Consider the following 13,738-nt stretch of genomic DNA (forward strand, 5'->3'; position numbering starts at 1 on the left):
TGATTCTTTGATATGCGACACTTTTCTGTGTGCGTTTCAGTCTGTATACAAACCACAATGGAACTTGGCATGAAAAAAAGCTGCACCTGCTTGCATAGTGTCACTTTGTGTACAGATTCAGACTAAAGTCAGGTGCACCCTATGCGATCCATTGAACGATCTATCATTCTGACGCGTGTCGGAACGATAGATCATGTGGATCGCGTAGTGTGTACAAACTATCTGCACGCTCCCATAGTCGCATGCGATATCATCCGGTCAGACGTGCTGCATGGCCAAAAAGACTCTTAACGCAAGCCGAGTTGCACAGGACCTGACACGCAGACTGTCCAACATGGAGGAGGAAGCGTGATGGTCTGGGTCTCTCGTTTTTCTTTTTTGCTAGATCCCGACTTGCACAGTGACCCCCCTGAACCAATAGGACTACCACAGCAATTTGTATCACCATGCAAAACCCTTTGGTCTAGGCCTAGTTGGTTGAGGGTTCATCCTACAGAAAGATAATGACCCAAATCACACCTCCAGGCTGTGTCTGCGCTAAGATGTTAGGCTTCAAATCATTGAACAGCCATACAGTCTCCAGACTGCCACCCTATCGAGCTGGTTTAAGATGAGCTGGACAGGAGGGTGAAAGTGAAACGACCTACAAAGTGCAACATATTTATGGGAACTTCTGCAACAGTGCCGGGAATCATATTTGATAGTCATTGTAGAATTAGATTGTTTTGTTAAACATAATGTTTCTGTGATCTCTTATTTTATCTCCAATTGGTTTTTGTTCTATGATTTAATTTCAGAGACATTTAAACTGTGAGATAACTGGATAAGTTAGGGTGTTTTAAAACTTTTGGCTGATACTGTAGTCATGGGTATATGAAGGCAAGCTGAATACATGGTATTTGTGAGGTTCCAAAGGGGAGATGTATCAAGGGGATCGGTATGAATGACCGCCGGACCTATGCCGTGCTTCAAGATAAGGCAATACTGTTTCAGACCAAAATCCCAGGTCCGAACCTGGGTTTTGAACACTGTTTCAATACGTGTCACAGCTGCTCACACCCCTTTCACACTGCACCTTGGACCCGGTTTATTCCCATGGTGTCCCCGTTCTAACTGAACCTGTCACAGCCCTGCAAAACACTGTCATAAAAAAAATTTACTATTTTTGGCACACAAAGATGAGGTTATGAAAAGTGGCTGGTGACTACTCCACAGCTGCCAATCGGCTCATTTTAGGCATGAACCCCAGCCAAGCCATATCGGACCCAGGAATAACTCTGGTCTCGACCAGGGTTGAGATCTCAGGACACATGATCAATGATGACCCTTTCAGACGGCAATATCCCGTGTTAGTGGCTTGGTCTGAAAAGGTTTTAAGACTCTAACAAAGAGTTGTATCAAACCTTCAAGAGAGATAAAGTGGGGGATTTGCCCATAGCAACCAATCGTCTTCCGTCATTTATAGACTATGCTAGATAAATGGTTACTAAGGACAACTTCTCCGCTCTATCTTGAAGGTTTGATATATCTCCATTCAAAACAGGAAGGGAGATTTCAGGAAATCTGTATTTACAAGTGACTAAAGAAATAAATATAGCTGTGCATGAAACTATTGAATAGGGCTTTCCATTTGGTTTGTGTTTAAAGCGATTCTATAAATAAGACCTTAATTTAGTTGCCCTTGGACTTGGCACTGATGTCATTTTTCTTGAAAAAAAGGGCTCTATCCACAGAGCAGTTCTGTGTAGTCCTCAAAGGCGAGGGGAACTCAGCCTGAGTAATATAAAGGCCTTGGAGAGAAAAACAAAAAGGGCAAAATGGACAACAAAAATAATCTGACAGTTGAAAACTCATTAAGCAAGCATCCATCCCAAGCGTGTCTCAAGAGTCCATGGGGAAATACCATTTTAAGGATAGAACGTGACAATACAGACCATAGTTGTCTAGTAATTTGTCATCGCACATCTTTAAGAATGTTTTCAGACTCCTCCACCCTTGTAAAATCCCCTCATTGGTGTGAGCATTCCCTTGTCTGAGATGCTTTGTTGATTAGTGTGGAGCATTATATTTAAGTAAACTTCATGCAACGCATATTCACCTATCCGTAATCCAGATGTGCTTTTCTATTTGTCATTATGTTTATGCAGGTCTGAAGCTACCCACCAGCAGCGCCGATACCAGGTTCGATAATGATGAAGAAGATCACCTGGATGCCGAGGATAAGTGCTGCCCATGTCAGAAAAACAGTGGCCAACTCCTAGACCTGGACGAAGAGTCCTTTCAGAAGAAGTTTGAGAACTTTCTAAGGAACACCATTTTCATACCAAAGTAAGGGTGCAGCCTTCCCTTCTGGCACAGAAAACCATACCAGGTTGTTGCCACCATCTAAATCAGATGTGAATGCTACAGTTACAAAAACTAAAGGCTTGTGTCACATGAGCTGTTTTCTAAAAGCCATGAAGTATAACCAAGCCAAAAAACACTTTATACCCTTGCCTGTATTGCAGGTCAAAATAATATAACGGGAGTCAAAGAGAAACCTCCTCCTTGGCGGGTTTTTCTTCTTACAGGAAAGACCACTTAAACAAGAGTGATCTCTGTATTTCTTACAGAAGTACTAAAAAGTTTTTTATTGATGGATACTTAATTGCAGGAGGGGAGGTCGCACCTTCCATGGATTGTGTTCTAAGCCTGTCAACATTATTCTCATTGCTTTTTCTGTAATGGGTCAGACATACGGAGCAATACCAGCTACTCTTCTGGTGGGGTGGCTTCGGTGACATTTTAGACCTAGTAGAAAGACTGGGTTGGGGCTTGATGCACTTTAGACTGAGGTCTGTGCACTGACTTGGGGAAAACTGCCTTGGCTAAATCATTAGCCTAAGGCATTGCTGAGCTCATTCTGTTTGTATTTCGCCATAGGGTGCTGAGCGAGGAGAATGTTTCCTTGGCCTCCCCCCTTGAGTCAGACTTCCCACTCTATTGCTGCTGAAGAACTGTTTTTTAATCGAAGACCTGGGTGAGGATTTTAAAATCCTCCTCCTCAGCTAGTCCAAGCAAGCAAAATAGTGTAGCTCCGTAACTAGACTTTTTGGTGCCCCATGTCAGAGAGCGCATTGTCCCCCCTCCCCCCCCCCCTCCATTTTCTAAATAGGGACATAAGATAGTGCACCTGAAAAAGAGCTAGGGAAGAGACAGGGGAGGCCAGGAGATGCTGGGGATAAAAGAGGAGGAAGCTACAAGTAAGAATGGTAATAAACCGGAAAATTGACAGGCCCAAACAGCGCCCGCTGCCATGCGGTGCCCTGTGCCATGGCACAGGTCGCACTACCCTAGTCACGGCCCTGAGCTCTGGTCTAGTCATGTGATGACTGTCACCTTTCCACTAAGGAAGCTGAGGGAGCAGATGAATCAAACATGGAGGAATCTTCATAATTTGACACCATTTTAAAGTATATGGGCCTGATTCAGATATGCCGTCGCAGCTGCAATTGCTAAAATATGCTAACTAGTCACTCGCCACCCAGTGCTTAGACACCCACTGAAAGCATCTTGCATCCGCCGCTCATGCACAAAACCGGAAACATCGAACGCAGATCACATCCGACGGCCATCAGCCTTCTGAGTAAGTCTAAGCTGCCGCAGACACCACCGGTCTCCAGACATGCAGAGGGCTCTCCTGCTGTCAGCAAGGATGTAGTGGCTAATTTATGGACGCCCAGATAAGTGTATTTTAATGGTCCGACACCCCTGCGTTTCTCTAACCACCACCCATTACCTCCGCCAAACACTGACTACCTGTCACTCACCTTGTGAGTAACTCCGCCAAACACTGACTACCTGTCACTCACCTTGTGAGTAACTCCTCTGTATGAAAGTAATTGTAATTCAATCTCTGTGCATGTGCTATGGCTAACAATCGCTCAATCTGCGAAAATATCGGCATTGCGTTCACATCTGAATCAGGTTTTATATTAATTTCTGCTGGATCCTCCCTTAGTCACACTCTGGCAAAGCAATTGGTAAGTGGTTGGAACAGCATTGTAAAGGCCTATACTTGAGCAAGCCAGGGTCAGAGTTGATGACTTTGACCATATGCTGGAGACAGTTTTTTGGAGACTGACCATATTTTGGCCAGTATTTCAGCCTTTGGGTAGGAGCCCAACAGACATTCTGGCTCACGACATAGGGAAGCTGACCCAGATTTCCAAAGAACTTTGGTTCCATCCATTTGCTGGTGATGTCCTCTTTGGTTGTGACTTGGATAAAAGTATCAGTCAGGCCAAAGAAAAAGGTCCTGTGTTTTAGTCCTTTCAACTTTCCTGCTGATCATGAAGGGGCTTTTATCTAGGTTGGAAAACTGTGCTCCTCATGTAGATCAGCAGAAAGGAAAATAAGCTTAATCTCGTGAAAGACCAGCCACCAAATCTTCAGAGAAAGTCAGCATGAAGGGCACTCTGGAGCACATTCAGACCTGCTCGCTAGTTGTGGCCGCTCGCTCGCAGTGTATTTTAATTTTGCAAAGTGAGGTCAAGGCAGCCACTCGCTCAGCAAGACATAAGCACGCCCACTATGTCTTGGCAAGCAATCACTGTGTTTATAGTAGCCCACCAGCCTGTCTTTAGCGGCCCACTAGCGTACGTCATCTCCAGGAAGTATATACAACCATTGGTACATCGAGTTATATCAGATCTGACCGCAGGGCTTGCGGTTGACTGTACCCTACCGCAAGCACTGCAAGCAATTCAGTGTATAATTCAACCAGGTGACGTGTACTATGACGCTGCCTGTTAATTATGTACGCCTCAGAAACGGCGTGAAAACACTCTGGCATGCCTGCATCCGCAACTGCACTCCCCCGTTACTACTGCCCTGCCCGTTACCACCCACAAACTGCCTCTCCTGTCACTCATTCCACTGGGCTGTCTTTGCAGGGCGAGCGAGAAAAATCTGATCGCTTGTACTAGTTTGCGCACGAGCACAGCGAACTACACGCATGCACACATTAGCGAACATAGTCTGCAACAAGCGGCCGCTTGCTAGCGAGCGGGTCTGAATTAGGTCCTCTGTACACTCCAGATTTCTTGTGTGGGAGCCTATCTTTAGTGATTGGTTGGTTGCTTAATTCAACTTTAGATATCTGGGGAGAGGAATCATAGATCAGGGCTACATCTTAGATCTTCTGAACAGGGGTGTATCTAGGGATCCAAGCGCCCCTGGCAATGTAATGGACTGGCGCCCCCCCTATGCAATGCCTCCAGTAGTAATCCCCCTATGCTGCATTGCCCCCATTGGTAGCCCCCCTATACAGTGCCCCCAGTAGTAGTCCCCCCTATACAGTGCCACCAGTAGTGGCCACCCCCCTAAATTACCCCCAGTAGTGGCCACCCCCCTAAATTACCCCCAGTAGTGGCCACCCCCCTAAATTACCCCCAGTAGTGGCCACCCCTATACAGTGCCCCCAGTAGTGGCCACCCCTATACAGTGCCCCCAGTAGTGGCAAACCCCTATACAGTGCCCCCAGTAGTGGCCACCCATATACAGAGCCCCCCAGTAGCAGGCACCCCCCCATAAAGTGCCCCCAGTAGCGGCCACCCCTTATTTCAGTGCCCCCAGTAGTGGCCACCCCTATAGAGTGCCCCCAGTAGTGGCCTCCCCTATAGAGTGCCCCCAGTATTGGCCACCCCCCTAAATTGCCCCCAGTAGTGGCATCCCCTATAGAGTGCCCCCAGTAGTGGCCATCCCTATATAGAGCCCCCATAGTGGGCACCCCCCATAAATTGCCCCCAGTAGCGGCCACCCTCTATTTCAGTGCCCCCCCTACACACACACACAGAAAAAAAAAAAACTTACCTGATCCTCGCTCCTGACGCGACTGCCGCTGTCCGCTCAGTCCCGCCCGCTCTTCTCGTGCATGGGAGAGACATCATACGTCATGACGTCTCTCCCATCACATGCTGCAGAGGGAGCCGGAAGACGGAGCTCATTAGTGAGCTCCAGCTGGCTCCCTCCGCGGACGATGCAGCAGCAAATGAGAGTCTGTCTGACTCTCATTAGCTGGCTGCTATTACAAACACACAGCCGCCGCTGGTGGCTGGGTGTTTATAAACTATGTAGGGCAGACCGCTATCACTGCGGTCTGCCCTACACTTGTGGGGCCCGAGGGACTTGTCCACCCCTTGGCTACTGGTGGCACTGCCGGGTGGCGCCCCCCCTTTGGTCGGCGCCCCTGGCGAGTGCCATCCTGGCCAATGGGTAGATACGCCCCTGCTTCTGAAGAGCCCTCTGGGATGCTTTCTCACCATAGGTCTTCATGGGGATAAAACAGAAGACTGGCTGTGCTGGAGGCAATCTCCCCTCAGGGTTGGTTAGTTCCAGTCGCAGAATAGGATGTTAGCCCTGATTCAGAGCCGGACGCTCTGACAGAGCGCTCGCTCTGAATCAGGGCCGGCCTTCTGTTTTTTTAGAGCGGCCTCCTGGCCGCTCGCATAGCTGTGGGTGTCCACCCACAGCTATAGCGAGTGGCCAGGAAGATGGTCGCGATGGTCCATCAGGCTTGCGACGAGACCCTTGTGGTAGGGTCTCGTTGCCGCAAGCCCTAGAGTGCTTTCGGCTCTACCAGAGCCGAAAGCACTCCCACTGACATCACTTGTGATGTCAGTGGGACCGGCCCCAGACGGTAGGCGTTCCCATGGGAACGCCTCCGTCTGGGCAGCCACGCCCCCGGCCCGCCCACCAAAGGGGGCGTGCTGTCACTCAACATCGACAGCACGCCCCCTTTGGTACGAGACCCGGAGCAACGGCTTGCCCGTCGCTATCCGGGTCTCGCGCATGAGCACGACGGAGCCGGCTCTGTCGTGCGCATGCGCACTGGGCCACCAGCATAGCGCTCGCAAGCGGGTCTGAATCAGGCCCTTTGTTCAAATTGTTTCTTAGTCTGGAATCCAGATGTAACACTTCCACCCATATTGAACATGAAAAATGAACATTCATCTTTGAGTCATCCGGTTCAAGATGAAGCCCTTTAATTCGGTGGTAAACAACATGCAGAATAAGTAATTTCTGGTGGCCATGGATATCAGTGTATATACTGAACTGTCTGTTTGTTTGGGTTTAATGCAAGCAGCAAGTTTAAAAAAATAAAATAAAAAACAAATGGCACAGTGGAGTCTCTCTTTGAGGGATAGATAATTGACTGTTGGTAAATCTTATGTAGATGGTAGTGCAGCTTTTATCTGCAGGCAAAACCAAACCATCCTGTGGCTGCTGTATTTTGTCTGTTTCAGGTACAGTTTCATGGCAGTTTGCACTTCACAGTCTAACGCACATCCAGCACAACAATGTTTAACTCAGACTTTTCAATTTCAAGTGATATGTCAGCTGTAATACCCAGCTCACAAGTAGATATGTTACGAACTATAATATGGGTTTATGTTCTATCAGAAAAGTTACAAATGATCATATTTTAAAATTGGAAAATAAAAATTTTCTATAAAAAAAAAAAAGTGTTTGGTTCTCTGTAGATGCATCCCTCACTGACACCAAGTTATGAAGGGGTGCTCAGAGCCCTGAAATGTGTGCATGTAATATTTCCCTCTATTTATTTATAGGCCTCCTTGGAAAGTGACTTTAATCAACAAGAATTATCAGAGGTGAGCTAGATCGCCTTTCATTCTCTGTGACATTAAGACTTTCAGCTGCGGAGAGTTCAGTCTAAGCTGGCTGGGGTATACAATTAGGTGGGGGAGATGGAATGTTGGTCAATGGAAATGAGGCTCCATCGTGCACAACTGTTTTCAGGATCGCATTGGTATATCGATTGTGAAGCTGGGGAAACCATACAATGTTTTGGGTGTTTTAACCCATTTATCAGATGTAGTGGATGGCCATCAGAGGCTGTACCATGGTCTAAAACCATCAATGGATTACTCATCAATGGATTATCCATCGATGACTGTGTTGCACATGCACAGATCTCGGCCATTGGATCGCCGATGTTTTCTCAACATCAGGCACCGCCATTGATCACCGAGAGCTCCAAACCATCGATTTGGTCAATGGCCATCCATAAACGGGTGCCCCTCAGTGTTTCACCTACAGATGTGTCCTCCTTTAGCGTGCGTCCATACGGTGAGAGACGCCTGGTGCGACCAAGACCTTCCGACATCAGTAGCGTACCGCATTTTCCTTTCAATTTTGCATCTTATTCGCGTCATGAAAAGCCTCTACCAGTGTACTAGAGAGGCTAGGCTATGACTTTAGTTGCACAGGAAATGGTTTTACACACGTACAATGTTGCAGATGAAGCTCCATGTAACTTGGTGTGAGGAAAAGCCACAGCCGCTTGCATCAGAGCATTTACACAGATTAAAGCCCGAGGCTATCACCCTTTTTCACCCGCGGTAAGTTACCACTGCTAACTGAATACCCACCTTAGTTGTTTTATGTGTTTTTAATTATGCAATAAAATACACATTTTGAGTGAAAAAGATGCAAGCAGCACGGGGCCAGGCGCGCAGAGAATGCCAATTTCGCACGACTGAAGAACAGAGGTATCCTTTTTTGCTGTGGCTTATCAATAAATATGCTCTGGACTTGTGTTTGAAGCACATAGGTGTGCGTGGTGGACCCTCATATCCGTCTGCATGATCTTGGGGAAAAAAAAACTCAATCGGATTCGAAACTCTTCAGTGGTTGCCTCCAACACCCCATGTTCGGTTTTCATCATATCTACTATATGGGTAGAAAAGCCTATTGTGCTAGCTCTATGTCGGAAGAGGTCTACAGCACCTGGAGGCTGCTGAAATGTAAATCTAATTAGCTGGTCTGCACCTCTGCCACAGCTGAAATGTTTATCACTGATTAATTAGTACTGGCTGCACTTTACATGACATCTGCTCCTTTCCTGCAGCGCCCACGTCCCCTGCTGGTGGTATGGCATATGTGCATTGTTACTGCAGTTCAATCCAGCATTACTAGAAAATTGCCTGCTTATAAATGGATTATCATTTATTTATAAAGTGCTAACATAACAATACAGTGACCGTTTTGCTAGCGAGTCATAGGTGGTAAGTAGTGTATTTAGGAAGCGGTACTTTGTATTGCTTACAGTGCCTCCGTACCCATATACTTTTCGGACAACCAAATTTTTTATTTTTTTTTGCATCATGATACATGTTTCAGAGATGTGTCATCATACATCTAGCCTCAGTACGCCATGTGTCGTGAGAGGCTTGGAGTGAGTAAGGCCGACAGGTCCCATGTGACTCTGCCTGTGCCGAGCGTCTTTTAAGCCCCAAAATGCGTTTAGATGCACCAGGAGACTGCAGTGATTCATTTATACAGATGTCGCCTATGAAATTAGTCAGCACAGTATTCTGGTGCATCTTAGACGCATTACATTGCAACCAAGACGCTTTTTGGGCGAAAAAGAAGCTCTGTGCAAGCCGGGTCGCATGGGATCCATCTGAACAGCATGGGTACCGAGAGGGGGGGGGGGGGGAGTGGGTACAGTTTGCCCGGGCTTGCAAGAGGGGCCCGGGCCCGACGTCGACGTCACCCCCCCCTCACAGCAGCTCAGCACACAGCTTGTGCTGGGCTGCTGTGTGAGACTGCTCGCGGCTGCTGCAGCAGTCTCCTATGGCTGTGGGGGGGGAGCGATCACACTGGGAGATCGCGCCCCCCCATTCTGTTTAGTGCCGGGCTGGGGGGAGGGGGCATGGCCACGCCCCTGCAATTAGGCCACGCCCCTCCTTTACCCGGGCCTGCCCAGGCTCTCTACGGCCCTGCTGAACAATACACTATTACTATTGTGGAATTTAAAGAGGCTAAAGAGTCATAGTATTACTGATATCTACTAGTCCCTGATAGAATACTCATTTTAAAAAAACAATAATAATCTTCTAATTTATATAAACCTATTTTTGCCCAGGGTTTTCAGAGTTTTGGAAACGTCATTAAGCTGAATGGCTACTATCCCCATTCCCCAGCCAATCAGCTAATTGGAAATTTCACAGGGCTGATATATTGCTTACAGATTAGTATAGCCCTGTTACATTTCCAGTGAGCTGATTGGCTGCAGATGGAAACCAATCAGAGCATTAGAATATTCACAACACAAAGTTTAGCAGAACAGACTACAACAGAACTGGCAACAAATGATGCCTGAATATGAAATATAGGTCCTACAGCTTTTTATGTAATAATGATTCCTTTACAAGCTACATGTATGTTCCCAAATACCACCAGAGTGAGGGCTTCCCTGCAATCACTTTGCTAAGTTTTTGTGCTTCCACGTTTGATTTTCATGAACATCCTCTCGACAGTCTGCATGGCTTTGCTAAGTAGTGTTGGCATGTGTAGACGTATGTACGGTATTTTGTAGTGTAAATGTAATAAGTTATATGTTAAGTAATTCTGACTATCGTGTGCGAATGTAACAACATTTTTTTAAATTCATCCACAGAGACTTTTTTTTGTATATTTATAATTAGAGATTTTTGAATTGGGTGTTGTGCTAACATTATTTGAGTATTACAGTAATACTAACTCCTGTAAATAATATGTATGTGATAGGTGAGTTCTGATGTCACTTTGGAGTTCAATAACAAAAAAACAAAAACCTTTGGTGACTTTAATAGCCATATATTTCGTAGAATAGGGAGTATAATTGCCCCATTCATTATAGCTAGTTTATTTCTCTTTGCTAAATGTATATAACTTTTAAAATATTTCAAGGCCTGGTGTGTTACAGGGAACAATTAACTGATGACTCCCAACTATAGGGATGGCTCTAGACCCCGACATTACTAATTAGAGAGCGTAAACCTGGACAAATATGACCTGTGCATTATGTTCTTTAGGAGAGCAATCCTAACTTCAAATCTACAGTAAGATACTCTCCCAATTTATCCCGCATCATAAGTTTGATTTGTGGAATCTTCTCAGATCCCCAAAGAAGCGAAGAGATGTATCCGGGACCACTAGAGATAGTCATGGGAATACGTCCCTACCCGAGGGTGCGGGCAGCCACAACATCAACAATACCGGTGCGGACTCTAAGCCGTACGCCTACAAGGACAAGATCTTCCGGGACAGAATGGTCATATCCAACCTCAGGCACTTCACCGAGTATCGCATCGACATCCATGCTTGCAACCACGCCGCAGACTTTGTTGGCTGCAGTGCCGCAACCTTTGTTTTTGCCAGGACCATGCCGGACCGTAAGTACACCTACTGCGTGCTAAGCTTTCATCTTCCACTGTACCTCAAAGACTGACCCACGGCAAGGTTCAGGGGTTAACAGGACAAGTTTTAGTGCATAATTACCATGTAATTGCTCATATTACAGATTGAACACAAGGTATTTACAAAGAAATAGGGGGACAATTATCATGCCTTCTAAGGAGGACGGGGGGGGATTGGCCATAACTAGGTAGGGGCAACACCTACACGTATGCCTTTAAAACTTATGGGTATTACAGATGTGTCCTCCTAAATTGTTGCTGCAGTCACGCCAAACAGCCCCTCTCTGTGCGCCAGGTCTGATTGCGCCGAGTGAATTTTTAATATCTGTATAGGAAGTGCTACAAGCCATCAGCCGCGGCTATTTTCCACGCCAAGTTCCGTTGTGCTTCGTATGCAGACTCCTTCGCGCACAGATATACAAGTGTCGCTGATCAAATTAATCCGTGCAGTCTCCTGCTGCGTCTTAGTCGCATCACATTGCTGGGCAAGCGTGAGCCGATAAGGTTGCACATGTCCAGTCAACACTTCAACTTTTAACAGTACTGCGCATGCACAACACAACGTTTGCCGCGGATAGCGTCCTGAGATGGCGTTATGCTTTCGTCTACAACTGTATTAAGCGGAGCTTACTGCTTGTTTGCTGGTAGAGCCCTTAGTAATGTAATCATTAATGTTATGTGGTGGTCGATAATTCCCAATGCTGTTAACTGTTCATTCTATATTTTTCACATGGTCGTTTGGTACATTTTTTTGTGGCCAGTTCATAGTCCCCTGTGTCTAAGGCCAGATGTGATGATTAAGAGATCGACGAGTTAAACCATGATTATCGTAAAACCTTCATTTTTTTATTTGTTTTTGTTTCAACCCACCAATCTGAAGTCTTTTATGTCCGTGTCTGCTTTTATGCAGTTAGGCAGAGATTGATTGTAGTTCTTGCGTATGGAAATGGCGGAGCCGCCATTTGGTTAATATTATTGATTAACATGTCGTGATGAGGTCTACTAAGTCTGCGCCATACACTGAATGTAAATGATCAACAGAAAAATACTGGCGGGCATTAGCGTGAAATATTGGCAACGCATCTACCTCTTTCTCTGCTTTCATGCAGCACATGCCGATAACATAGCCGATAATATAACCTGGGTCACCACCGGCCAGAACACCATCTTGATGAAGTGGGAGGAACCGCGGAACCCCAATGGGTTGATCTTAAAGTATGAGATCAAGTACAAGCGTGAACAAGAGGTAGGAGGCTGGGGATAGTGTGTTGGCTCTAGCCGCCATGATAAAGGGGTTTTAGAGAATGTGTATTATTTTTCAACTTCACTTTAATATTCCTTAATATCTAGAAATCTGACACTGCATCTAAATATTAAGTAGATTTGCTCCAGCAATACTGCGGTGTCCCCTTTTGATGTCTGCATATGTCTCTGACCACCTATCTCTATCAGGAAGGACCTTCTACAGTTGTGTGTGTTTCCCGCCAACGGTTCCAACGTTACAAAGGTGTCCATTTTACTCTTGTGCAACCTGGGAACTATACAGCCCGGATCAGAGCCACATCCTTGGCAGGCAACGGGTCGTGGACCGAGCCCATCGTGTTCTTTGTACTCGGCCCTAGTAAGTTCTACTTATGTCTACTGGAGGGAAAGTGCTTAAAAGTGAAACATTTGTGTCATTTTTGTTTAGTTTAATTTATTTTTTTGTGTGTAAATTCATGCTCCTTATTCCAGCTAACAAAACAGTGCTGTCCATTTGGTTTCCCTGTTGCCAGCATTAATGCTCCAGTCAAAGCTAGAGAACAATGTAATAAGTTGCAAGGTGAAATGTAGGATGGCAGCCTAGGTCCTATGATAGAGGCTGTGCCTGGCAGGATTGTTACATAACAAGGTGTGATGCTTGCCGCATACATACTGTACATCAATACACCTACGGTGAGATGTCTAGTGCGACTGGGCTGGAATAGATGAACAAATGATGGGTGCCCGGGGATGTTAAGCCCAGACTTATGGCGTGAGTCCTACTCAGAACTGACTTTGCCATGGATGGCCTATAGTTGATTTACTATACCAAGGTGAAATTATAGAGATAAATAAAAATACACGGTTCTCAAACACTTGCAGGGAATTGGGCTGTAACTTAAACCAAGGGCACTACCAGGGTTGCATTTCTGGAAATACCATCTGTACCATGTGCTATACTTGAAAGACAGTAGGGCACATTTCGAAGTAAGTCAGGGGCTGAGAAGTTGCTGCAGGAAGGAGAGTGTGAGGTATTTGGAAAACTGAGACAATTTTCTTCTTTACTACTGAGGTAGATGGCACAAAAACTGGAGTTCATTATATATATATATATATACACACACACACTAAGAAAGGGGTAAGAGACAAGTGCTCTCTGGTGCAATATATCGGTAATAAAAAAATTGAAGGAGATTTGTAATCTGCAAACTGTAGTATACTTGTTGTAATCAGTCTCATCAATAATGGTC

At 45.9% G+C, this 13,738-nt stretch overlaps 1 protein-coding gene across 2 annotated transcripts in view; it reads left to right on the plus strand.

The window, feature by feature from the left end:
- The window catches only part of INSRR (insulin receptor related receptor), a 65,126-nt gene that overhangs the window by 39,246 nt on the left and 12,142 nt on the right, over positions 1-13,738 (plus strand). The window contains exons 10-14 of one of the 2 annotated variants that reach the window (XM_088449632.1): positions 2,148-2,328; positions 7,611-7,652; positions 10,948-11,222; positions 12,356-12,492; positions 12,699-12,867. In XM_088449632.1, coding sequence (XP_088305758.1) covers positions 2,148-2,328; positions 7,611-7,652; positions 10,948-11,222; positions 12,356-12,492; positions 12,699-12,867 — 804 coding nt within the window. The remainder of the gene's footprint in view (positions 1-2,147; positions 2,329-7,610; positions 7,653-10,947; positions 11,223-12,355; positions 12,493-12,698; positions 12,868-13,738) is intronic. The other variant, XM_088449633.1, reaches the window with a different exon arrangement.

This window comes from Taudactylus pleione, unplaced genomic scaffold, assembly GCF_031769625.1.
Source record: "Taudactylus pleione unplaced genomic scaffold, aTauple2 ptg000490l, whole genome shotgun sequence".
NCBI lineage: Eukaryota > Metazoa > Chordata > Amphibia > Anura > Myobatrachidae > Taudactylus > Taudactylus pleione.